Raw genomic sequence first — 26741 nt, forward strand, 5'->3', positions numbered from 1 at the left:
TTTGTGGTAATTTGAATTTCTTTGGAACCTCACCCAGGACCCTCCCTTTAAATGAGTATTTAATTGGAATGTGGTTAATAATGTTCTATAGTGGATCATTAATTGTGACATTTGTATCAAACTACTACATTCATCGCAGAGAGATCTGGGTGTGGGTGTGCAAGAACTCTCCTCTGTTTCCACAGTCGTTCTATATCTAAACCCGTTAGAAAAGAAAATGTTCATTTTAAAAACAGTATAGAGCTGGGTGAGGATTTAGGTTAAATTGTTTTTCCAACCTACTGTTCAATTTCTAGCACTATTTTTTTTTTTTTTTTGAGATGGAGTCTCGCTCTGTCACCCAGGCTGGAGTGCAGGGGCGCGATCTCGGCTCACTGCAACCTCTGCCTCCCAGGTTCAAGTGATTCTCCTGCCTCAGCCTCCCGAGTAGCTGGGATTATAGGCACCCGCCACCATGCCCGGCCAATTTTTGTATTTTTAGTAGAGACGGGATTTCACTATGTTGGCCAGGCTGGTCTTGAACTCCTGACTTCGTGATCCACCTGCCTCAGCCTCCCAAAGTGCTGGGATTACAGGCGTGAGCCACCGCACCCAGCTTCTAGCACCTTTAATTGAATAGTAAGAATGGACTCGCCTGTGACTGATGTATCGAGTTCTTACTTCCTAGACCCTGAGTGAGTAATCTATTCTTAATTGGCACACTGTTTTAAGGGTTAACATTTTGTAAATTTTAATATGTGAAAAAAATCCACCCTCATTGCTCATTTATAAAACTACCTTGGCCTTTTTTCCCCCAGATAAAAAGGATAACAGAATTTTATTGGGATTTTAGTTGGAAATATACCATCTGTACTTTTATTTCTGGCAATAATCAACTTATTTATGCTAATCTTTCCATTCAAGAATATGGTGTGCCTCAGCCAGGCATGGTGGCTCATGCATGTAATCCCAGCACTTTGGGAGGTCGAGGCGGGTAGATCACGAGGTCAGGAGTTTGAGACCAATCTGGCCAATGTAGTGAAACCCCGTCTCTACTAAAAATACAAAACATTAGCCAGGTGTGGTGGTGGGTACCTGTAATCCCAGCTACTCGGGTGGCTGAGGCAGGAGAATCGCGTGAACCTGGGAGGCGGAGGTTGCAGTGAGCCAAGATCATGCCATTGCATTCCAGCCCGGGCAACAGTGTGAGACTCCGTCTCAAAAAAAAAAAAAAAAAAAAAAAAGAATATGGTGTGCCTCTCCATTTATCTAAGTCTTCCTTTATAGTGTTATTAATTTAGTAATTTTCTTCGTATAAGACTTTTTTGGTGGTTATTCCTAGCTACTGGTTTTGTTGCAATAGTAAAGTTGCAATAGTAACAAAAAATAGTGTATTTCTTCTGAGTTTTTGAATTTTTTTTCTGGTATCCAGCCACTTTCAGAACTCTTTCATTAGTTCTAAGTTTTGTTGATTCTCCTGAATGTTTTTAGCCACATTATCATGCTGTCTGCAAATATTAATTGGGTTTATTTATCACAGCGGCCAGATCTTCCAGATAGATGTAAGCAAGTATGGTACTCTTATTTGCCATGTATCTTCAGTGGGAATCCTTTTATACCACTGACTTCAATGGGAATCCTTTTATACAACTGACCATTGATTTGAGAATCTTTGTCAAATTCAGAAATTATGCTTTCAGGCTGGGTGCGGTTGCTCACACTCCTGTAATCCCAGCACTTTGGGATCACTTGAGGTCAGGAGTTCGAAACCAGCTTGACCAACATGGTGAGACCCCATCTCTACTAAAAATGCATAAATTAGCCAGGAGTGGTGGGGCATGCCTGTAATCCCAGCTATTCAGGAGGCTGAGGCAGGAGAATCGCTTGAACTGCGGAGGCAGAGGTTGCAGTGAGCTGAGAGCACACCACTGCACTCCAGCCTGGGTGACAGAGTGAGACTACATCTTAAAAAAAAAAAAAAGAAAAAGAAAAAGAAATTATGCTTTCATTTCATGTTAGTTTTTTTTTTTTTAAATCTAGACTAGAATTCCATCCAATGAAGTCTATTAAGATTATTATTATTTTTGTTTTTGAAGTTGGAGTGCAGTGGCATGATCTCAGCTCACTGCAACCTCCATCTCCCAGGCTTAAGCGATTCTCTTGCCTCAGCCTCCCAAGTAGCTGGGACTACAGGCGTGCACTACCACTCCTGGCTAATTTTTTTTTTTTTTGTATTTTTATTAGAGACGGGGTTTCACCATGTTGGCCAGGCTAGTCTCAAACTCCTGACCTCAGGTGATCCACCTGCCTCGGCCTCTCAAAGTGCTGGGATTATAGGCATGAGCCACCATGCCCAGCAAGATGATTGTTTTTTGTCTTATACGGTTGTGGTCTTATGTTACTAGAATTTTCTAATAAGTTAAACTATATTTGCATTATCTAAATAAGCCTTATCATGAACATATATATTTTTCAAATATTCCCAAGCCTTTAGCTTTTCAGGAAGCCCAAATAACATGACAGCTTTTATCATTAAGAAAGTCTGTGAGCCATAGGACAAAGAGCTGGTGGGCTCCAGCTTGTTCTACAGACACCCCAGAGCCCAGAGGCTTCAGGAAGCAGCAGCAACTTCATGGCCGCCCTCTAAACAGAGGTCAAGATTTCTCAAAAGGCAAGGTAAGGGAAGGGATGGCGTGGAAATGATGGGAGCATCTGGGCACGTTTGAAATAAGGGGTTGGTGAGGAAGGGGTGGGCAGTCTCATGTGGAGGTGGGGTCAGAGTCTGAGTAGGGGTAGGAAGCTGAGACTGGGGAGGCCACACAGAGAAGTACAGGCTTCTGGGCTGACATTGTGGGTTTGAATCCTGCCTCTGCCGCAGCCTGGCCCGTTTTTCTCCTCCCTCCCCACCTCTCCACTCAGGTTTGGGGCAAATAGTCAAGATCTCAAATTAAGCCTGCTCTTCCTCCTGGATACCCCATCTGGTGGACAATACCACCAGCACCCCCACCATCCTCCCAGCCAGAGCCTGGGCACTCCCCGGATGCCTCCCTCCTGGGAGACTGAGTGGCGAGGACAGACCTGGTCTGAGTCATGGCCCAGGACCAGCATGCTCCATCTGGGGAGGTGCTCACTCAATGTTTATTGAACAACGAATACAGAAAAGACAGTCCCTGGAGCTCTATATGTGGAAAGTAGCCCTTCTGGACAGAAAGAATATTCGTGGTCCATGTGGTTTGAGTCTGTTAAGAAGGACACTAAGGCACATGGCTGGTGATCTTTGCGTCATAGACGCGGGTGAGCTCATGGTGGAACTACTCCTTGTCTGTAGGTGTCCAGGCTGGGCACAGAGGTGAGGGCAGAATGTTGGGGGTCCCAGTGGATCTCCCCACAACTTCCTCCAGGGCAGGATTTCCACCCAGGCCCAGGCTGCCCGTTCCTCTCCTTCTCCGCCAGTCCGCGCTGTGGCTGCCACGGCTCACACCAGAGGGATGGGGTAGGAGGCGCAGGCGGCCAGGCCACACATGTTCTTTCCGCGCTCGATGAGGAAGTACCTGAGCAGAGAGAGGAGCTGAGGCCCAGCCAGCGGTCTCCCCACCACAGGCCTTTCTAGAATGTTTTGCTGCTCACCAAGAGCTGACTTCAGGGGTGAGACCCTCTAAATTTATTCATAAAACAGTAGCATTCAGCTTATTTGATCACCGGTAAGTCACGGACCTGACTTTGTGAAGAATTCATTCTTCCCTCTCCTTAGCTACCAAATGAACGATCCATATCCCACTTCTCCCGAAAATTTACCGAGGGCTCCCTCTTAGCCCTGGCTGGGCCCTCACACAGCTATTTTATCACCAGGACCCCGAGGGAACACAAAAGCTCTCCTTTTCAGACAAGGACATGGAGTCTGGGAGGAGGACAGGACAAAGGCACAGCAGCATATACACCCAGGCCGCCCCATGCCAGCCTTTTCTCCTGGAAGGAGGGGCTGTCAGTGATCAAGGGTACATTTGTTGCCTTGATTTCTCAAAGATGGACCCTCCCAGACACTGATTTCGTGCCAGCAGAGTTCCGAGTTCTGAGCTGTTTTCCTAGCAGTCCTTCTGAGCCAGCTGGCCTCCTGCTCCCCCTGCAGTGTACTGAAGACCTGGGGCCCTGTGAGGGCTGCATATGGGGGCTTGGAGATGTGGAGGCTACATTCTCATGCTCCCTTTCCCCCTGGTCTGGCCTAGGGCTTGGCTGACCAGCTCGTCTGTGGAAGCCGTAACTCTGAGGTGGAAGTGATGCCCCCAGGGCCTCCAGGCCTGAGCAACATCCCCCTCCCAGCGATGGGACCTAGGAGCTGCTTACCCGTTCATTCCCCACTGGGGACCCCAAGAATTTTTCACGATCCAGTAAGGGATCCCATTTTTTTCTCCATACCCAACAGCCAGTACTGCATGGTTTACTTTATCTGGAGTTTTATGGCAGGAAGTACTGGAAAACAAAATTCAAAAAGAGGTGATCATATGGGAAGGATAAAAGCAATGACAGTCCCATCCAACAACGCCTCTTTGAGCACTTTAGAGCAATGTTCCCCACAGCGGATGAGGGAGGCATATAAGGTGGTGATTTAGTCACAATTAGTCACCGTGAGAGAACTCCTTTCAGTTCTTTTTTTCTTTTGAGACGGAGTCTCACTCTGTTGCCCAGGCTGGAGTGCAATGGTGCGATCTCTGCTCACTGCAGCCTCCACCTCCAGGGTTCAAACGATTCTCCTGCCTTGGACTCCCGAGTAGCTGGGATTACAGGCGTGCGCCACCACACCCGGCTAATTTTTGTATTTTGGGTAGAGATGGTGTTTCATCATGTTGGCTAGGTTGGTCTCGAGCTCCCGACCTCAGGTGATCCACCCACCTCGGCCTCCCAAAGTGCTGGGATTACAGGTGTGAGCAACCGCACCCGGCCCTTTCAGTTCTTTTGGTTCTTGTGCTTCTGTCAGGAGAATCTCCAGATGGTGCTGGCCCATGTCTCACCCCTGACACTTTCCACTCCCTCTCTCCTGGCAAGGAGAGAGCTGCCTTCCTGCTGCACCTTCTGCAGCCAACAGTGTCTGGCAGAATTTAACACAGCTTGTCGCCACTGCATTTATTAAATATTACTTTATACCTATGGCAAAAATACAACTTTTTCTGTTTACAAAAGTGAACTAGCCTCCATAAGGAAATTCCAAGAAATTCAAGAGAACAAACTGCAGTGGTCAGGTGTGAATTCAGCTGATGTGTAAGTGGGCCATAGGCTCGCGCCAGGCCCAGGGCCAGCTGCTGGGATCCAGGCAGCATGCATAACTATCCCTTGGAAGCCCTGTTTGGCAGGGAGCAGGTGGGCAAAGAGGCTGCTTCTCTACAGTGGCCTGAGGGCTGTGACAGTGGGAGGGCGACAGAGCCCCCAGGAGGCGGGGGGATCCAACCCAGCGGCGGGGTGGTGGGTGGGTGGGGTGGGTCAGGGAAGGCTCCCTGAGGAGGCGGGGAACGCCCATGGAACTGTGAACCCTTCTGCGTGGCTGGGATGGGGGCTGCAGGGTGGAACGGCGGGACGGGTTTGATGGCAGATGAGTGTGGAAAAAGAGGGAGGACCAGATCATGAGGGTCCCCCTCAGGGTAGGACCCTGGGAAAGCAGGGACACTGGTGTATTCAAAGGTTGGCGTTGGCAAGAGGAGTGTTTCAGAAGGCAGACAGCTCCCAGTGGAGGCTGGAACAGTGTGTTGGGGGGTTAGGGGGTCCAAGGACAGTGGTGGCCGGGGCAGAGCCTCAGGGAGGGAGAGGAGAGCACAGACATGAGTGACATTAATGGGCAGCAACTGATGAAGGGAGGGAAATGAGGCTGCAAACCAGGCAGGCGAAAAGGTGCGGGTAAGAGAAACCCCACAGTAAAGAGGCTAAAGCTTGGTTTTTCTGAAGAAGCCTAGGGTGACTCCTCCAGCACAGGATCCTAGTGTGTGAGGGCAGCTACTCTTCTCCCTATTTTACATCTTCAAATCTTTAAACATGGGTTTTTGTTTTTTTTTTCTGAGACAGAGCTTCGCTCTGTCACCAAGGTTGGAGTGCAGTGGCACGATCTTGGCTTAGTGCTACTTCCACCTGCTAGGTTCAAGCAATTCTTGTGTCTCAGCCTCCTGAGTAGCTGGGATTACAGGCATGCACCACCACGCCTGGCTTTTTTTTTTTTTTTTTTGTATTTTTAGTACAGATGGGGTTTTGCCATGTTGGCCAGGCTGGTCTCGAACTCCTGGCCTCAAGTGATCCGCCTGCCTTGGCCTCCCAAAGTGCTGGGAGTACAGGCATGAGCCACCACAACTGGCCTGAACATGGGTTTTTTAAACTGGAGGCAGCTTTTCTGTTAAGGAGCACAGAGCTCTCAAATTTTGGCCCTAGCTCTCACTAGCCAGGTGGCCTGTGTCTGTTGTATCCCTTCTGACCTTCTCTCCTTTGCTGTGAGAAGAGGCCATGGCTCCTGGCCCTTGGGGCTGTATGAGGATTAACTGAGGGATGTGCAAAACGCCCAGCACCTGGCAGGTGTCATGAAGGGCCTGACACACAGGAGTCTGGGCCACGAGCCCAAGTCCCACAAATGGGGTGTGAGGAGGCCAACCAAGCCCCTCCCCACTGTCCCTCCTGGCTCCTGGGAACCCGACTCACCTGGAGTAGATGCCCCTTTTATACATCATGAAGTCCTGAGTCACCTCAAAGGCAAAGCTCACAGGGTTGTAAAGGGCCACAGCCTCCACCATTGCTTCCTCGTCATACTGTGGAAACAGGACCGAGACAGAAACACACGGCCTGTCACCTCCGCACTCCTTTCACAGTACAGCCTTTTGCCTCAGGCTAGGGGCTAGAGGCCCAGAGCAGCATGGATGGCCAGAACTAGCTCCCCTGTAGCCTCTCTCCCTTCCTGTCTCTGGCTGGGTCTGTCTGGCCATCTCTCGTTCCTCTCCCCAACTTTGCTCCTAGGAAACCCTGCACCCTCTGGGATAGGGACCACGGGGTACAGTGTGGACCTACTCATTCAGTCATTCACACCCATTCCCTGAGGTCCTCTCCTGGGCCAGCAGCTCTCACCCCTACACCCATAAACCCAGAGTCTACAGAGCTTTGCTGCTAGAACACAGGGGTTATAAACCATGGACGGGTAGGTCCCAGATGGTGGTGGAAACAAGAGAAGACCCATCCGAGGGCTGCGTGCCTTCTGAGTAGAACCTGTCCCCTCCAAGGGGGAAGGCAGGTGGGGGAAGTCAGGGTGGCTTCATGGAGGCTTCAGCTTTGGAACAGAGCTGCAGAGACCAGGTGACAGCAGCAGGTAGAACCCCATGCGGAACCTTAAACAAACCCCAAGTCCAAGTCTAGGCTGTGCCCCAGACCAACTACAACAGTATCTGCAGGGTGGATCCCAGGCATCGGCACTTTTTGGAGCTTCTGGGTTGGGGATGGCTGGGTTCAAGTGCGCTAACCAAGAGACCTCTGGGAGCTGAAATGAGGGTCGAAGTTACCTGTGCTGAGGCCAGGGCCCTGCTGAAGGAAAGCAAGTGCAGGAGGGACGGGGCACCGAGCCTCCCTCAGTCCTGCCTCCCTGGAGGGGTGGACAGAGACCCAGCTGTGAAAAGCAAACAGCTGCCTGGCAAGGGAGTGCCCTCCTTCCTGGTATGCGGACAAGGCCTTGTGAACCCAACAGGTCGGGGCATATCTGAGACATGGAGGGCACAGAGGCCGGCCCAGCACAGGGGTGATGACTTCTGCAGGTGGCACCATTTCCACCCCATGGGCCTGCCCAAGAGGGCTGAATGCTAGTTCTGGCCTGGTCGTCAGGGCCCTGCAGGTGTCACCCATGAGGCTCTCCTGGGGACCATGCAAAGGGATACCTTTGAGGCCCCAATTCACCTGTCCATGGGATATCATGGCCCAGAGCAGCCAGCTTGAGTGACAGCGGCAACATTCTGAAGAAGGTAACATCCTGAGTACAGGATTTGGGCTGTATGTTCTCAAGGCAATGAGCCCTGGTTCTGGAATGACATATTCTTAGTTCAAATCCAGCATCCATTTCCTAATAGCTCTGTGGCCTTGGGCACGTTACTTAACCACTTGGAGCCCCTGTTTCCTCATCTGTCGAATGAGGTAATAAGGATACTCATCTCCTAGGGCCAGTTCGGGTCTAGAGGGGATAGTGAGTGTTGAGGGTTGGTACAGCACCTAGAAGTACTCCATCAAGTTAAGGATGTTACTGCTGAGAGCTTGGCACATGCCTCAACTAAATGGCAGCTGCTGTCATTACACAGACATCACGTTTGTGAACTGTACATATATTCGCGGGCACACACACAACCTTAGCGATATTCCTCCACTCCTCACACACCCTGCCACACTTGCACGCATGCACACTGGAGTCACGAGGGTGTTCATTCACGTTCCAGTTCTCTCTCGGAGAAGCAGGGTAAGACCACACTTCCCTATTCACTTGAGGTCAACTGTGACTGGGCGACTTGTTTTGGCTTTAGAGCTAGGGCATCATTTACCACCTTCTTTCCCTCTAGTCCTGGCGTGAGGCCAATGACACCGAGCACACACCACCCTCCCTAAGCTGTGCATGGGCGCAGGAGTGCCACACACCCTTTGACTGTTGTCAGCCTTGCAGATTGGGCACGGTTGTTATTGCAACAGAACCTGGCTCATCCTGAGTGACACACACCCTCCTCAGTCTCACACACGCTGTGTCAAGCACGTGCTCATACCCTCTTCTGCAGGATGTGGACAATTGGCTTGCATTTTACAGGCAAGAAAATAGAACCACAAGAATGAAGGCATGTGTGGATCTGGAGTTCAGAACCAGAGTGCCTGCCTGCCAGTTTGCGCTCTCCCTCCCATCTCCTGCCTCGCCACCATCACAGCGACTGAGACGACCCAGTGATAATATGAACTCGTCAAAGGGATGTGCTGCCAGAAGGGCTGCCTTGCTGGGCCCGTTGGCTGTCCAACAGCGTGATAGAGGCCTCCTCATCAGGACACATTCCCCATCCCAGAGGGGGATCGGCACTCACGATTGTGATGTTGGCTACATCCTTGACAAAGCCGATGGCCTCTCCAGGTCGGAACTTGCAATAACCATCCTGTTGAGGATGCAAAGGGCATGAAATACAGGTTAGGGACCTGAAGTCTCAGCCTCCCCACGCAGTTCAATAACATTTACTAAACAAAACAAGTTGTGCCAGGGCCTGGGGGATGGGATAATTTCAGAGAGAATTAGAGCATCCTTGTCCTCAAGGAGCTTAGGGTCTGGTAGCAGATGGTCCTGTGCTGGCTTTGGCAGAGGTGGGTACACATGGTGTGTGGTGGGAGCCTGAGGAGGGGCCTCACCCGGCCTGAGGAAACTTGCTGAGAAGTGGAAGCCGAGTCAGAGCCTGTGTGGCAGGGGAGTGGGGACAGTCTCAGCCCAGGAAACAACGCTGGCAAGAAGCAGGTGCAGGGGTAAGGTCACAAGGAGGGAAGCGCAGCCCTTTCAAGGCAGGAGAGAAGGCAGCAGGACAAGGGACAGGACTGGAGGGAGGGTAGGACCTGGCATTTAGGAACCAGCATGCGGCTGGGTCTGGGCGTGAGGTTAAGAAGGGAGAGTTGGCTGGGCACGGTGGCTCACGCCTGTAATCACAGCACTGTGGGAGGCCAAGGCGGTAGATCACAAGGCCAGGAGTTCAATACCAGTCTGGCCAAGATGGTGAAACCCTGTCTCTACTAAAAATATAAAAAATTAGCTGGGCATGGTGGCAGGTGCCTGTACTCCCAGCTACTCAGGAGGTTGAGGCAGTTAACTGCTTGAACTCAGGAGGCGGAGGTTGCAGTGAGCCGAGATTGCGCCATTGCACTCCAGCCTGGGCAACAGAGCAAGACTCTGTCTCAAAAAAAAAGGGAGAGTAAAAGAGACAGGGAGACTGAGTTGGAGTCTGGGCTTTCTCCCGAAGGCCGCATGGAGCCTCTGCGGCATTCTGATCGAGGCAGGTGTGGGGTCTGAGCTGGGTCTGAGAGGCCTGGGGGAGGCCACCCTCAGGGGTCTGGATGGAGGCCCCGGTCTGAGTGGTCAGCGACACAGATGGGCCAAGGGAGTCGTGTGAGGTCTGTGGTGGTCAGCAGGCTGGCGGCAGGGTGGGGTGGGGAGGGGGACCGGCCCAACAGGACTGTGGACACCCAGGAAATTCTGAGGGAGGCCAGTGCCACTCGTCACCACGAGGGGAAATAAAGGAGGAGCAACAGGTCTCGGGGAAAGACAAGGCGCTTGGCTGTGGCCAGGCTGGGCGGAGGTGACGGTGGGAGGCCCAGCAGCCTCGATAGGGTAGGGGTGGGGGTAGGCCCCCAAAGGGTCCTTGGCACAAGAGGCCAACTGCATGGACAGAGGTGAGAGGCGAGAGGATGGCGCTCGTGGCAGGAGGGAGAGGAGCCAGGAAGATGGGGCAGGTGGGGGGAAGGAGGGGTCCTGAGAAGTCTGGCTCGGGAAGGAAAGAGATGGTGCCGCAGAGCAGGTATGGGGTGAGAATAATAAGAGGCCCCTGGACTGGTGAGAGCAGTGGGCTCAGGTGGGTGGAGGAGGGGAAGGAAGAATTTGGAGAGAACAGACAATTGTGAGAATTCTGGCGGGAGGGAGGTGGGGGGAGAAGGGATGTCTTCCAAGGCTGGGGAGGGAGTGAAGCTAGGCATGCTGTACGCCAAGAAGACAGAGTGGAGGCTGTTGGAGTTACCTTGCCCTGGTAGGGGTAGGTGTCTTCACCCATGATCCCCTTGTTGTACAGGATGTACTCGAAAGCCTGGCTGGGGAGACCCCTGCAAGAAGTACACACAGGTGAGCCCACCTGGGGCCGTCCTGATAGAGGCGGGGCCCTCGGGGACTAGGGTGGTGAGATATCTGGCCTGGCAGGCTGGGGACTTGGTTGGGCATGTCCCAGTGGCAGAGGGGATCTCTGAGAGGCCCAGCCTTGGGATAAGAGTCAGCAAACTCAGGTGAGGCCACCGGAGTCCAAGGACCAGCCCAAACGTGCCTCAGTGGGATAGAGACCCCTCAAGGCCAGCCGCTCTGTCAGGAGTGCACAGCCCCACACCATGGTCAACAGCATCAGTCCACAGCACTGTCATCGCCACAGCCGAGCCCCTGGGCAGATGCTTCCCAGGCATGACTCCCTGACCCCTTGTGTCGACCCTGTGTGGTGGATGCTGTCATTTGCTGAGGCAAAGAGGCCAAATAACCTGGCCAGGGCCACACAGCTAAAGCTGGGAAGTGGTTCCAAAAGTGGGTCTTTTTCTACATCACATGGCCTCCCAGAATAAACAAAAACTCAGCAGCTGCCCAGCAATCCCCGTCCCTTCTCTGTTTCTCTCCATAGCATTCCGCACTGCCTGACCTAGTCTAGCCTTGACCGTGGTCTCTCTAAGCCTGCCAGAATGCCCGTTCCTCCAGTTCTGCTGAGCGCTGTATCCCCAGGGCCTACACACAGCGGGTGCTCTGTGATATTTGTTGTATGAATGAGAAAAGGAAGTACTGTCCTGAACCAAAGCAAATAGACTCCTTTGAAAAACAGGCTGGATGTGGTGGCTCACACCTGTAATCCCAGCACTTGGGGAGGCCAAGGCAGGCAGATCACCTGAGGTCAGGGGTTCGAGACTAGCCTGGCCAACATGGTGAAACCCCGTCTCTACTAAAAATACAAAAATTAGCTGGGTGTGGTGGCGCACACCTATAATCCCAGCTCCCTGGGAGGCTGAGGCAGGAGAATGGCGTGAATCCAGGAGGCGGCGCTTGCAATGAGCTGAGATCGCGCCACTGCACTCCAGCCTGGGCAACAGATTGAGACTCCGTCTCAAAAAAAAATAAATAAATAAAATAAAAAATAAAAACAGTGGGACCCCAGAGTGCCCAAATGTCAGACTTTTGTTATGGGTCGGGTTTCTAAGCTGTGGAGCAGAAACAGACCAAAAGTGAGGGGACACTGAGCATGATGGTGGATCTGAGAGCAGGCTATGATGTCACCCCTGGGTCCCCAGGACTTGGCTGCAGCACGGCTCCCTGCAGGAGGAAGAGCCAGCTCAGAGGGGCTGGGGTCTGGGAGAGGGATGTGCCCCAGGGAGGTGGAGGGGAGCCGAGGCAGGGCACCCCAAGAGCCTGGCTTTATGCACACCATGTGCCAGGTGAGCAAAGACCACGGAAATGTCTCAGAGCACTGCATGAAGGGAGGGCTAGAGTCACTGTAGAAATGTCGGCAAATTCCTGGCAACCTGCTTCACAGTGGGCCAGGAAAGCAGGTCCAGGCAAGGTACGGCCCTTACGCACAGCCACCTCACCCTCACAGGGCACAATGAGCTTGGGAGGCTGGGACTTTAGTGAGTTCATCTAAAGGCCAACCCTGTATCTGTGTGTGGATCTCGGGTTTGGAGGATGATGTGTAATGGTGTGTTGCTCACTCTATTAAATTCTTTTGGCCACACTCCCAGAGGCCTTGGTGGCGGGTGAGGCCAACTGCACTGTGGAGAGCCAGGTGATACAGTGGAGAGAGGACAGAGGCCTGGACTCAGATTCCAGCTCTGCCCTGTCCTGGCTATGAAACCTGGCCATGTGAGGTGACCGCTCCTGTACAACAGAGACCATTTTGCCATCACCCAGGGCAGTGGTGGGTTATATCTGTGGCAGAGCCAGCACACACTGGATCCTGTCGAAGCGGTCAGTGGGAAATGAGGAAGTTTTGGGCCCCTTCTGGTCAGAGACGTACCCTTGGCAGCCATGATTATTGAAGTCCTGGGCGCAGTCCACCAGCTGCTGTTCGGCCTGGAAGAAGGACACAACCCAGTGACCTGCGAGCTGAGAAGCCATCAAGGCTTTGGCGCGAGGCGCTGAGCCTCCCTGGCTGAGCCACATCTGAGGCCCCATCAGTGCTGTGTCAAGGTGACCAAATTATAAACTCCCCAAGGGCAGGGACAATTGCTGTATGTCCTGCAGTGCCAGCCCAGCAGCCGGCACATGTCGGGAGGGGCTCAGTAAGCAAGGGCAGCCAGGGAAGGTGAGAGGGGGCAAGGGCTGTTGGGTCCAAACCCCTGCCCCGTAGGTGTGTCCATACGATGCAGAGCGTGGGGTCCCACAGCGGTGTATAGGATGGGGGAAACAGGCCCAGCCAGAGACCCTACCCCCACCTGTCCACAACCCAGGGTCCTCATGGCGTCACCAGGCCGGCTGTGCACTGTCCCTCCTTTCTACACAGAGGCAGGGCTAGGACAGTTCCTTCAGGGGCATCATCCCTCTCTTGTGGGCGAGGGGATGGATGCATAGGTCCCGGCTGTTCCCTCATGAAGACAACTGAGGCTGCTGGGAAGGGTGTAGCTCCTAGTTGGCTACCCACCAGGCAGGCTCCGCCTTTCTGAACCCCTCCGCCAGGAAGGCTCCAGGCTGTCAAGCTAAGGACCACCCAGATCCATCTAAGAATGAGCCCTTGGGCCGGTTCCTTAATAAACTCAGATCCTTCCCGGGAAAAGCATCAATTGAGATTCTCATGCCAGATGTCCACAAGGCTGGGGCATCTGGGTCCACCTGAAACCGCGCCCTTAGACAATGCTCCAGGGAAACCAAAGGCCCAGGCCTGGCCCGCATCAGGATGGGGTGTCCTCTGCAGGGGGTGGCCCGCGGCTGATTTCTTACCAAGGACAGCATCTTCCCAGTTGCAATGGCGATCGCAGACTCCAGGGCCCCTGTGGTGGAGAAAGTCCAGCAACTGCCGCAGGCACCCTGGAAAGGCCAGGGGAGGGCAGAGGACATCAGTGACGGGGACGCCGTGAGACAGCCCTGCCTTCTGCCTTCCTCTGCTGACCCTGCCAGAGCCCCCGAGTCACCAGGTGCCTCGACAGTTTACAAAGACCTGTTCCAGATCTGTTCATTCTGAGCCTCACAAGTCCTGAGAGGCTTGCAAAGGAGCAGGAACAGCAGGTGGCATCTGACCAGCGCCTGTGGACTCCCAATCCCCACCTCTTGGTGGCCAATCCCCACCATCCTGCCAGGGCCTGGAGTCCCCCACCCCATTCTACAGTCTTCTGGCTGTCTTCCTTTTCGATCTTCAGCTGGCTCCTCTTTTCCCCACTGGTTCCCCGCAGAAGGATGCCCCAAAGTTCTGCTTTTAGAACCTTCTCTCACCTTTCCACCTCCAGTCTCATTCTGCCCACGGTCCTGTTAAACTAACAGCTCCCCAAACCCTAGCCCAGTGCTGACCTCCACTCAGGCTCAGACATCCAACTAACTGCCAGACAACCCCACCCAGACACCCCTGACACCCCAGACTCTGGGGGACCCGCCCCATCCACCCATCTCCCCACCTTCTAACAGTTCATTGCCGCTGCCTAGCCCCCTTATTCACACCTCCAGAATAACATGAGGGTTAGGTGTGGGGGGCTGCAGCCTGCCTGCCTGGTTCACATCCCAGCTCTGCCACACACCAGGTGGGTGACCTGGGCAAGTCACTTCCCCTCTCGAAGCCTTGGCTTCATTGCTTGTAAAGTGGGAATGGCGAGGGTTCCTGCTTGCAGGACGCTAGCAGGGTTAGGTCAGATTCTGCTGGTCAGGCAGTCACCCCCGTGGGCACAATGCTCGTGGCTGCTGTAAGGATTTCTCTCAGGTTCATCTCTGTTTCCTCACCTTGCTGGTTCAGTCTTCCAGCTTCTACTTCTGAAATGTCTCTAAGTCCCCTTCCTGCCTCCCAGGTCATCACCCCAGGTTCACACTGGCCTCATCCAATCTCTTCCCTTCACATCTCTCTCTCAGCTGGGGGAGGGAGGGACGGCCTGGTGAGAGGGTCCATGAGACAGTCAACGAGGCAGACGTGGCCACTTCGGGGGAGACTATGCTCACTGCTGAAGGAGGCGGAGCTCGGCTGACCCTTAGGTGCTAGACTTGGGGCAGGGGCCTGGTTTTGAGCCCCCTTTGTCACTCACTTATCTTGGACCTCAGGCAAACCACCCTCCCTCTCAGACTCCCCCTCTGTAAAGTGAGAAGCTCTCAAGGGGGGTGCTGAGCTGATGGACGCTGTGGCTGCTGTCCATCTCTATACCCACACAGCGGCCACAGGACGAGATGGCACACATCTGCGACAGGAAGCACCTCATTCCGCTCCCTCAGCCCAGCCGGCTGCGTCCTGCCTGATGGCCCAGGATCAGTTAACAGGAGGACTTGGAAAATTCTTGGTGGGCCTCTCTTTCCCACCTGTCCAAGTGGTGAGCAGGTTTAGGTTACGTGTTGCTCTGAATTGTCATGTGGTTCTCAGAGGGTCTAAAAAGGTCACGGGGCAAAGGCAGGCTTCTACTCCACCTCCTGCTGCAAGGGGAGGTTTGCTTTGGCTCCTGGTGCTAGTTAAACATCCCGCACTTGGCAGGCTCCAGGAACACTGCAAGCCCGGGAGGATTTAAAGCTGTGCTGCATGGCTTTTTGGAAAGTGAAAAAACATTTCTCATGGAGAATTTCGATGGAAAGCCAGGAGTTTCCAGGAAGGAAACCTTCACCTCATATTTCCTAGAGTCCAGAGGTCGGCATCTTTCTGAAGAAGGCCACGGCAGGTTCCCTGCTAGGGGAGGGGCCGCAGCAGGCCGGGAGAACAGCGGGGGCAGGGTCCAGACTCTCTGGGACAGGGCCTGTGCTGAGACCCCCCCCAGACCACTCCCCCATGGAGGAAGGCGGGGCCACTCACCTTGCCAAGCCCTCTGTGCCCCCCAGCGAGGGCCACGGAGGCCAGCCCCTGCCATGAGAAGCTTGCTGATGCATGACACATGGACTAACCAGAGGGAGGCGGCCAGCCAGGGCAGGGGCTGGACCCTGGTGGCTCGGAGAAGATGGAGGCGGGAAGAGGAGATGCATGAGGTTCTGGTGTCCAGATGGGCACAGGGAACATAACGTTTTGGATGGCTCTGTAGGAGAGACCTGGGACCAATGGGAAAATCTGGGGCGTGGGGGAGGAAGGGAGTAAACTTTAGCCCAATAAAGAGGAACTTTTCCATCCTCCAGAGCAGCCTAGAGAAGTGCTGACCTCCCTGGCCCCTCAAAGGAAGAGGGCTGGAGAGATGCTGAGGGCAAAGAGAGGCAGGGATGTGCTTGTGGTGGTTTTGTGGACCTTTTGAGTTGTTCTTCCTGGTGTATTGTCTGGGAGTCTGGCTGTTTTGCAGGGAGAGGATGGAGATTGCCAGGCATACCTGATTTTTCACAGGTGAGACAAAATTTCCTTTTTTCCGCCAGTCCACGGAAGGTGGGTAGGGACCAGTACCTCGAAGGTAGTTACTTTTGGTGGCTGAGCAATTCTGGAACAACCAAACACATTATTTTCAGGAAAATAAACAAAACCAAAAACCAAAAACCTTTCTGACAACAAGAAGAAATGTATAAACATGGAATCACCAAGAGAGAATGAGAAAGGCTGCAGCTGTCAGAACCTTCCCTCTCCTGTCTACCGGTCCCAAATGCTAAATGACACGTCCCCTTGAGAGTCCAGAGCGTTAGGATAGAGTAGACAGATATAGCAAATAAAAATACAGCTCACCTAGTTAAATTTGAATTTCAGGTAAACAACAAATAACTTTGTAGTGTAAGTATATCCTGTGCAATATTTAGAATATACTTATGCTAAAGGATTACTTGTTGTTTATCTGAAATTCATTTTTAACTGAGTATCTATATTTTAATCTGGTAGCCCTAAGTTAAGGGTCCATAATGCTAAGACCATGTGCCTGGACTGAGGAACTGCTGAGAGCTGACTCCTCTGGTTCCCCAAAGAATCTGGGGATACCCTCAGCTGCATCTGGGGATGGGACTGAGTCTGCCTAGAAGCAGAGCAGGCTCCAAATTTATTCCAAAGGTTTCAGTAAAAGGATTCAGATTTGGTTGCAATGAATTATACCTACCTGAGGCTCTGACCAAAGATACTTGTGTTTTATTTCAGCAAAGCTCATGTCTGAAAATTGGTTCAGTGCCACTACAAAAAAGAAGGAAAAAACCAAAACAAGTGGTTAGTGAATCACTAATGAAAAAATAAGAAAAAGTGATGAAACTTCCTGTTTACCTGTGTCCTATTTAGAACCACTGCAACCCATCTCCTTTAAGTTTTTGTATTTAATGTAAGTCAGTATACTAAGGTCAGCCCTTAACAGTGCTGCCAAAATACCGGGGGAGCTTTTTCAATGGGATAGATGTCCAGGCTGTACTCCAGAGATACTAATGCAGTTAGTCTGGGGTGGGGCCTGGGCACTTACTTTTTTAGATACTCCCCCCGTGAGTCTGATGCATGGCTAGGTAAAGAACCACTCCACTGGTGCCAGGGGCCTTCCCACTTGCTGCCTAATTTGGTCTCTACACAGCCCCAGCAGGGATGCGTGATCATTTTTGCTTTTTCTTTTCTTTTCTTTTTTTTTTTTTGAGACAGAGTCTCACTCTGTCACCCAGGCTGGAGGCAGTGGCGCGATCTTGGCTCACTGCAACCTCTGCCTCCCAGGTTCAAGCGATTCTCCTGCCTCAGCTTCCCTAGTAGCTGGGACTACAGGCACCTGCCACCATGCCCGGCTAATTTTTGTATTTTTAGTAGAGATGGTGTTTTACCACGTTGGCCAGGCTGGTCTCAAACTCCTGACCCTGTCTTTAGGGATTATAGGTGTAGGCCACCACACCTGGCCTCATTTCCTCTTTACTGCCGATGTTAGCATCCCTGAAGGTCACAGGCTAGGACTGGGCAAAAATGAGGTTCAAGCCCAAGTTTCTTTCCAGCTCATGCTTGATGCCTTTATTACCAATTTAGTCAACTACCAATATTTCTCAGAGCCCTCAGGAAATACGCTGGACGTGTGTGTGAGTTTCTTTTTTTTTTGAGATGGAGTTTCACTCTTGTTGCCCAGGAGGGAGTGCAATGGCATTATCTCGGCTCACCGCAACCTCCGCCTCCCAGGATCAAGTGATTCTCCTGCCTCAGCCTCCCAAATAGCTGGGATTACAGACATGCGCCACCAAGCCCAGCTAATTTTGTATTTTTGGTAGAGATGGGGTTTCTCCATGTTGGTTAGGCTGGTCTTGAACTCCCGACCTCAGATGATCCAGCCATCTTGGCCTACCAAAGTGCTGGAATTACAGGTGTGAGCCACCACGCCCAGCCTGTGTGTGTGAGTTTCTAGTGAAATTAATCCAGAGTGAAGGCAGATGCTCCCAGGGGCTGCTCTGAGCCCATAAGCAACCCCTACCCCCCGCAACAATCCAAAGACAGACCTTGGCTTCCAGGCTGGACCCTCGGATGGCAGGAATGGGGCAGGGGCTTCTACAGAGTCTCTTGTAAACTTCACAACCACCCAGAGGGGTACCGGCTTTGTCCCAAATTTACGATCCCACATTACACAGAGAGTAACAGTGGAGCCACAATCTGAGGTCAGCCAAACACAGCTTCAGAGCCTGGGCTTCTGCTCCCTCCACCCACCAGCCCCCAGCGGGCCCTTTCATGGGCTGGGTCACTAACTGACATCCTTCCAGGAAGGAAGGAAGGCGTTCCACATACTTTTGAATGTGTGGTTCCCATTGTTGTGGGCATTTATCTTCCTCCAGTTGCTGGCAAACGTCTGCAGCCTGTGGTGGTACTCGTCCGTGCTGTAGGTCTTACGGTGCTAAAACAAAACACGCCGACAGCAAGTCATGGAAACAGGCTGCAGCTCCCTAGAGGGAGACCTTTTTGTTTTCATAAGAGGAAAGATGAAGGTTTTCTTTCTGCTATGATTCTCAGGCCAAATCTCTGTTACTGGGCGGGGCACTGCTGAGAAATTTGGGAAGTTACAAAACAACCCCGTTTTCAGGGACCTGTGGCCAGAATGAAGACCATGCAGCTGCGTGAAAGTCAGCTTGCGGTCCGAGAGGCACTGGTGAACAAACCTGCCACATGCGGGGCACTCCTGGATGCCACTGCTGGTGCTGGGTCAAGTTTACAGCAAAAATCACCATTTTTCAAAAGCACATGCACTGGTGTTCCCCAACTGATTCTGCAACCAGTACACAGTGTGCTTTGGTTTTCTAAAAACAAATGTGTATAATTTTTTATTGATATATAACTGATGTACTTTTTTTGGTACATGTAATATTTCGATACATTCATATAATGTGTTAATAATCAAATCAAGGTAATTGGGATATCCATTGCTTTAAACATTTCTTTATGCTGGGAACATTCAAATTATTCTCTACTAGCTATTTGGAAATACACAATAAATTATTGCTTACTACAGTCGAATCTACTTGTTTGTTGAATACTTGTTCTCATTTCTTCTATCTAATTATTTTTGGGCCAGGTGCAGTGGCTCACGCCTGTAATCCCAGCACTTTGGGAGGCTGAGGCGGGTGGATCACCTGAGGTCAGGAGTTCAAGACCCACCTGGCCAACATGGCGAACCCCCATCTCTACTAAAAATACAAAAATTAGCTGGGCATGGTGGCAGGCACTTGTAATCCCAGCTACTCAGGAGGCTGAGGCATGAGAATCGCTTGAACCCAGAAGGTGGAGGTTGCAGTGAGCCGAGGGTGTGCCACTGCATTTCAGCCTGGGTGACAAAGTGAGACTCTGTCTCAAAAAAAAAAATTTTTTTTTGTACTCATGAATCAGTTTATCTTCATCCCTGCTTCCCTGCCCTTCCTAACCTCTGGTAGTCACCATTCTACTGTCTTTCTTCATGAGATCCACTTTTTTATCTCCTGCATATGAGTGAGAACATACAATATTTGCCTTTCTATGCTTGGCTTATTTCACCAAACATAATGACCTCCAGTTCCATCCATGTTGCTGCAAATGACAGAATTTCATTCTTTGTTATGGCTGAATAATATTCCATTGTGTATACACACCACATTTGCTTTACCCATTGATAGGCACTTAGGTTGATTCCATATCTTGGCTATTGTGACTAGTTCTGCAATAAACATGAGGGTGCAGATATCTCTCCATTATACTAATTTCCTCTCTTTTGGATATATACTCAGTAGTAGGCTTGCTGGGTCATATGGTAGTTTTGTTTTGAGTTTTTGATGGAACCTCCATACTGTTTTTTTTACAATGGTTGTACTAATTTACATTCTCCACAATGTGCTTTGGAAACAAAATACAGAAACGAATCCCAGGGCTTGGAAGGCTGTCAGCCAAGTTAATCACTTGGGACCACTATTTGGAAGGAATTTACTTAACTGTATCTTTCCCAGTGTTTGGCCAATTCAACGTCTGGAAAGACCCCACTAGGCAAAGTTGGAAATTCCCTCTTTCACTGTCTCAAATCTGGGACAGTTTGGTTTGATAACAGGAAACTTTGTGAAATGAAAAACTTCAGAAAGAAGAAGTTGGGCACTGACCTTAGACATCCATGACTTGAAGTGAAACTTTTCTGTTAAAAAAAAAAAAAAATTAGGTCTGGGCGCATCACAGTAATGTTGAGTCCATAGCAAAGTAGGGCACTTTAGAACTGATTTGCATTTTCAAAAACTGGGCTAAATTTAAAACACCAAAAACGGTGTTATATAATGCAGAATGCAAAAAGAAACTCCGACTCTTCCTGGTTTTGTACCCCAAATTAATGTGAAAAAGTATATACTATTAGTCAATGGTGTTGAAAGTCAGGATGGTGGTTATGCCTACTGGGTGGGGGTGCAGAAAGCACTTCTGGGGTGCTGCTCATGTCCCGTTTCTTCATCTGGGCGCTGGTTAACTGAGTGTGTTTAGATTGCAAAAATTCATGGAAATGCATACTCAGTGATTTGTGCCCCTTTCTGCATGATGTTATATTTCGGTAAAAAGTTAATTTAAAAAGCTATCTACTCCAGCTGGGCGCGGTGGCTCATGCCTGTAATCCCAGCACTTTGGGAGGCCGAGGTGGGCCGATTGCCTGAGGTCAGGAGTTCAAGACCAGCTTGGCCAACATGGCGAAATCCCGTCTCCACAAAAATATAAAAATTAGCTGGGTATGGTGGCATGTGCCTGTAATCCCAGCTACTCGGGAGGCTAAGGCTGGAGAATCGCTTGAACCCAGGAGGCAGAGGTTGCAGTGAGCCGAGATCGTGCCACTGCACTCCAGCCTGGGCGACAGAGAGAGCCTCCGTCTCAAAAACAAAAACAACAATAACAAAAAACAAACCTATCTATTCCAAGGGCAAGCACCGTTTTTCCTCATGGGGACAGGTAGTAAATATTTCAGGCTTTGCCGTCTATATGGTCTCTGCCACAACTACTCAACTCTCCCCCTGCGGCTCAGAGGCAGCCACTGAGAATGTGAACATTAATGGGTAGGACTGCGTTCCCGCAAGACTTCACAAAAACGAAACCTCACATGTACCCCCAAATATGTACAGATATTATCAAAAACATAATGAAACAAACAAGACAAAATATTTTACAAAAGCAGGCCAGCCATTTGTTTTTGGATTCCTGCCGTATTTCCCCATGTATGTTCTTATCTAAACATTTCATTGTAAATTTGAATACCTCCAAAGACATATTCCAACTTATAAATATTGAGATTTAAAAATAAGGCCTGGCAGTGTGGCCCAAGCCTATAATCTCAGTACTTTGGGAAGCTGACATGGGTGAATCCCTTGAGCCTAGGAGTTTGGGACCAGTCTGGGCAACAAAGGGAGATCTCGTCTCTACAAAAAAATAAAAAAAATTAGACGGGAGGATCACTTGAGCCCAGGAGGTTGAGGCTGCAATGAGCTGTGATAGCGCCACTGCATTCCCGCCTAGGTGACAGGAGTGAGACCTTGTCTCAAAAAAAAAAAAAAAAAAAAAAAATCTCTAAAAATAAGATTGTTATATCATTCTTTTAAAGCTAGCCAGTGGAATCTAAATACCATGATGATTTGCTATCCACCATCAATAACATGAACAAACTTTTCTATAAGAGTCAGGTATTTAGGCTGGGTGTGGTGGCTCATGCCTGTAATCCCGGCACTTTGGGAGGCCGAGGTGGGCAGATCACCTGAGGTCAGGAGCTCATGACCAACTTGGCCAACACGGCGAAACCCCATCTCCACTAAAAATACAAAAATTAGCTGGGCATGGTGGCGGGCACCTGTAATCCCAGCTACTCAGGAGGCTGAGGCAGGAGGATCACTTGAACCCGGGAGGCAGAGGCTGCTGTGAGCCGAGATCGTGCCACTGCACTCCAGCCTGGGTGACAAGAGCAAAACTCCATCTCAAATAAAGAAAACAAAACAAAAAAGAGTGAGATATTATACAGAGTTTCTTTTTCTCCTCGAACACCTATCTCCATCCCCACCTGGCAGAATTTTATCCTAAGGGAACATACATTTTTATACTTGATCACCTTCACATTCTTTTCTGCAACAACAACAAAAAGTTTAAATTTAAATTATTTATTTTGGCTGGGCGCCGTGGCTCATGCCTGTAATCCCAGCACTTTGGGAGGCTGAGGCGGGTGGATCATGAGGTCAGGAGTTTGTGACCAGCCTGGCCAACATGGTGAACCTCATCTCTGCTAAAAATACAAAAATTAGCCAGGCATGGTGGCATGCACCTGTAGTCCCAGCTACTTGGCAGGCTGAGGCAGAAGAATTGCTTGAACCCGGGAGGCAGAGGTTGCAGTAGCTGAGATCGTGCCACTGCACTCCAGCCTGGGTGACAAAGTGAGACTCTGTCTAAAAAAAAAAAAATTTTAAATTATTTTTACTACCTGTGACCCATACATCTGTGAATATTATAAAAATTTATTCTGGAGCCGGGTGTGGTGGCTCATGCCTGTAATCCCAGCACTTTGAGAGGCTGAGACGGGCGGATCACGAGGTCAGAAGATCGAGACCATCCTGGCTAACACAGTGAAACCCCAACTCTACTAAAAATACAAAAAAAAAAAAAAAAAATTAGCCGGGCGTGGTGGTGAGTGCCTGTAGTCCCAGCTACTCAGGAGGCTGAGGCAGGAGAATGGCGTGAACCCGGGAGACAGGGCTTGCAGTGAGCCAAGATCGCGCCACTGCACTCCAGCCTGGGCGACAGAGTGAGACTCCGTCTCAAAAAAAAACCACATTTATTCTGGATTGAGTAATCATAATTATTAGTGTCCCAACTGATTAAAACATTTCAAATGTATTATACATTATGAAAAGTAATTGTTAAACATCAAAAGTAAAATTGTATCAGAAATGCATCTCTTAATGTGATAAACAGGACTCTACTGCCCATCCCCCGCAATGGATTTATATTTTTATGAGTGAATATTGTTTGGTTGAGAAAAGGTTCAGCATTAATTCTGGTCTTATTTTTGTTTCTTATAGGTCAAAGGGCTGGGAAACCCTGCTCAAATAAGCAGCTGGGAATGGAGGCAGTTTTTAAGAGCAGTGCCACTTAATTCTTTGCACTCCTTTCTATGCATCCAATCCCATAGTGCTCTGTCACTCAGCCATCCCTCCCTCCCTTCCTTTTTCTTTTTTTTGAGAAGGAGTCTGGCTCTGTTGCCCAGGCTGGAGGGCAGCGGCACGATATCCGCTCACTGCAACCTCCACCTCCCCGGTTCAAGCAATTCTATCTCAGCCTCCCAAGTAGCTGGGATTACAGGTGCCATGCCCAGCTAATTTTTATATTTTTAGTAGAGATGGGGTTTCACCATGTTAGCCAATCTGGTCTGAAACTTCTGACCTCAGGTGATCCACTCACCTTGGCCTCCCAAAGTGCTGGGATCACAGGCATGAGCCCCCACGCCTGGCCTCACTCAACATTATTTTTAAGACCTCATCAGTTGATATCCCCATGAAGTCCTCTCCTCTTCAATTCAGTTTCCTTGAGGAATTGAGAATGCCAGATATGAACGATTTATTACCATTTTGTCTTTTTGTTTGCCGTCCCTATTGTTTTTATACCCATGGGTTCAGGTTCAGATTGAATGAGAGGAAAGAGGCTCCCCCTTGCCTTCAGGGGCTCTCTCCCAGTTTTAGCAAAGAGGACATTTGGAAATAAAAGGTCTGTAAATGGATTTCCAGAACACTCTCTGCCGGCATCACTGGAAATATCTTTGTGTTTCCCCAAGGATCCACACCTCCAGTGTGAAGATCACTACCACACAGCATTTAGATCTCCGTTTTTGGGTCTCGAACCTGTTCCAGAGACCAATCTACGGCCGTTTTCCCTGGGGAAAATGCACATTCCCCCAACATGGCTCCCTTTAGGGTTTCAGGGGATTCCAGATGTTGATTAAGGGCCCCGCTGCAGCTGAGGGCTTTAGAGGAAGACAGACCTCAACTCAGGACAAGAGTTGGAGGCGGGGTTTGAGTTTAGGACAATTGACTACCAGTTTGCCTCTGGGGAGATTATTCTGGGGCCAGAATAATCTGCTGGTGAACCCTGCCCTACCCTCAAATAGATCCATTCCAATCTAGTCAGGACTTTTAAAAGTGCCATAATGCCTTGCCTGGATTTAGAGCAGGTTTCAGGAAACTACAGTGTTTCCCTGTTTGTTTGTTTGTTTGTTTTAGATGGAGTCTTTCTCTGTCACCCAGGCTGGAGTGATCGCCACCTCTCAGTTTCAAGCGATTCTCCTGACCCAGCCTCCCGAGTACCTGGGATTAGAGGCGCCTGGCTACCACACCCAGCTAATTTTTGTATTTTTAGTAAAGTCAGGGTTTCACCATGTTGGCCAGGCTGGTCTTGAACTCCTGACCTAAAGTGATCCGACTGCCTAGGTCTCCCAAAGTCCTGAGATTACAGGTGTGAGCCACTGCACCCGGTCCCTGGCTCCTGTTTTTGTACAGCTCCTGAGCTACAAACAGTTTCTTATGCTTTTAAATGGTTAGAAGAAATATATTTCGTAGCACCCAAAAATCACTTGAAACTGAAATTTCAGTGGCCATAAAAATCATTTATTAGAACCCAGTTATACTCACTCACTTCCATACCATCTATGGTTGCTATCACACGACCATGGCAGAGGTAGCAGCTGCTACAGAGACCACCGTAAAGCCTAAGTTATTTACCGTCTGGTCTTTTCCAGAAAAAGTTTGCCAAGCCCTGCTCTGGAATTCAGACAGCCTCTCAGCGCCAGCCTTCTCCAGGCAGCCCTCGCTTGGGGCAGCTAGGTTTTCCTTGGGCGGGAACTGACCTGGAGCTGGGCGCCCACTGAGGTTTGCAAGGCTGGGGGGCCTTTTTAATAAATAGGTGGGAAGGAATGAGGCAACCCTCTGGCCCAGATTCAGCCTCAGTGATTTCTGTCCCATCCCCTGAGCCTCTAGGTGGGGGAAAGCCCTGTCCCGTTGCTCCAGAGCTCAGGGCACCCCCCTCCCTATAGGTTCGTGGCTCCTCGGGTTGTTTCTTGGCTACTTTTCTCTGTGAAGGGGGCAGGTGGTCTTTAAGTTCAGAGCCTGTGGGCTGAGGCTTGGACCAGGGGCAGTAGGAAAGGAGGGAGGCAGTAGGGAAGAGCAGGCTCCTTGCCTTCAGCCAGGGGAGGTGCCTGAGCCCGGGCAGTAGACAGGATGCAAGGGCAGCACGAAGCTGGACCAGTCGCAGCCAACCTGGCCAACAAGAGGAGTCCTGGGGCTCCACCTGACACCATGGGCCCTGGGGTGCGGTTAAAAGCGCTGCTGGTCTGAGTGCTTTCCCTGGTGCCGTTGCACAGGGATTCACTCTTCCAAACAGCCCGTCCAACCTACTCTACAGATGGGACTCCCAAGACACTACGGGGATCCCCTGTGTGCCAAGTCCCGGGGGAAGCTGCTAGAGAAGGCTGGGAAGTCCTTGCTGACCTCTGGCAGGGACAGATCAGAGTCCTCTGTGTGACACTCTGTGTCCCCAGTTGGGGAAGGCGGAAGGAGCTGCGGGCTCCTTTGGTATTCTAGGCTGGAGAGCCACCTGGCTAAGTGGGACCCTGGACACTCAGCCCATCTGCTCCTCTGGTCCTACAAGCCGCCCACCCTCCGAGACCCCCCGCCTATAAAGCAGTTTACCCCTCCCCGTGCCAGCACGCAGAGTTCCTGGCCTCTCACCGGGGAAAGCTCTGCCCCGTTCCTCCGGAGCCCAGTGCGCCCCTGGCCAAGTTCTCCCAGCGTCCACTCTAGGGCCTGCTAGCCCCCTCTCGGGCGGCGCCCCCTCTGCGTACCTAAGGAGTTCACGGACAGTTCGGCGGCGCCGCAGACGGGGGATCCCAGGAGGCAGGCCCCGGCGCAGAGCAGCGGCAGCGCGGCCCACATCGCGGCGGTGGCGGCTGGGCTCTGGCGCTCAGGGTCCGCGGAGGTGGCGGCCCAGAGCAGCGACTAGGAGCGCGGCGGAGCGGCGGGAGCGCGGCGGAGCGGCGGGAGCGCGGAGTGGGGGTGCGAACGCGGGGCGGGGCGGAGCGAGCGCGGGGCGGGGTGGGCGGGACTCCCCCCAGGCTGGGCTCGCGGGAGGGGGCGGTGCCAACTAACCCGCCAGCTCTAGTTCACCTATCGCCCGGCCGCGTCGCTCCCTTATCTCCTGTGAGAGGAAGGGCTTATCTGGCTATCAGGCCTGGCTGAGTCCTGGATCTGCCTGGTCTGGCTGGCACCGCGCGGGGAGGTCTCAGCCTGGCCTCTTCCTCTCCCAGCGTGTCGCCATCCCCACGTCCCCCATCTCCCTGCGTGTCCCCACCTCGCACCCCCCCATCTCCCTGCCTATCCCCAACTCGCACCCCCCATGTCCTTGCCTGTCCCCACCTCACACCGTGTCCCTGCCTGTCTTCACCTTGCACCCTCCATCTCCCTGCCTGTCCCCACCTCGCACCCC

At 51.4% G+C, this 26741-nt stretch overlaps 1 protein-coding gene across 2 annotated transcripts; it reads right to left on the minus strand.

The window, feature by feature from the left end:
* Positions 1 to 3095: 3095 nt before the first annotated feature.
* CTSH (cathepsin H) lies at positions 3096 to 26446 on the minus strand. 2 transcript variants are annotated; one of them, XM_054449983.2, is made up of 12 exons: positions 26101 to 26446; positions 20360 to 20391; positions 18531 to 18636; positions 16900 to 16970; positions 16195 to 16299; positions 13664 to 13750; positions 12744 to 12799; positions 10725 to 10806; positions 9039 to 9107; positions 6649 to 6755; positions 4321 to 4446; positions 3096 to 3530 (listed from the first exon to the last, which is right to left on the minus strand). In XM_054449983.2, exons 1-12 carry the CDS (start codon positions 26189 to 26191, stop codon positions 3455 to 3457), a joined length of 1008 nt encoding a protein of 335 aa, XP_054305958.1. In that variant the 5' UTR covers positions 26192 to 26446; the 3' UTR covers positions 3096 to 3454. The 2 variants fall into 2 exon arrangements, with proteins under 2 accessions (XP_054305958.1, XP_063508492.1); XM_063652422.1 differs by lacking the exon at positions 3096 to 3530 and having other exon boundaries at positions 4414 to 5046; positions 26101 to 26336.
* Between the last annotated feature and the right edge of the window lie 295 nt (positions 26447 to 26741).

The sequence above is a fragment of the Pongo pygmaeus genome, chromosome 16, assembly GCF_028885625.2.
Source record: "Pongo pygmaeus isolate AG05252 chromosome 16, NHGRI_mPonPyg2-v2.0_pri, whole genome shotgun sequence".
Lineage (NCBI taxonomy): Eukaryota > Metazoa > Chordata > Mammalia > Primates > Hominidae > Pongo > Pongo pygmaeus.

Excerpts from the sequence above, each read along its gene's own strand:
- CTSH (XM_054449983.2), bottom strand. The coding sequence starts at position 26,191 with ATGTGGGCCGCGCTGCCGCTGCTCTGCGCCGGGGCCTGCCTCCTGGGA. Across the intron at positions 20,392-26,100 it reads ACTGTCCGTGAACTCCTTAG|AAAAGTTTCACTTCAAGTCA; the intron begins GTACGCAGAGGG and ends TTTTTTTAACAG. Across the intron at positions 16,971-18,530 it reads TGGGAACCACACATTCAAAA|TGGCACTGAACCAATTTTCA; the intron begins GTATGTGGAACG and ends TCTTTTTTGTAG.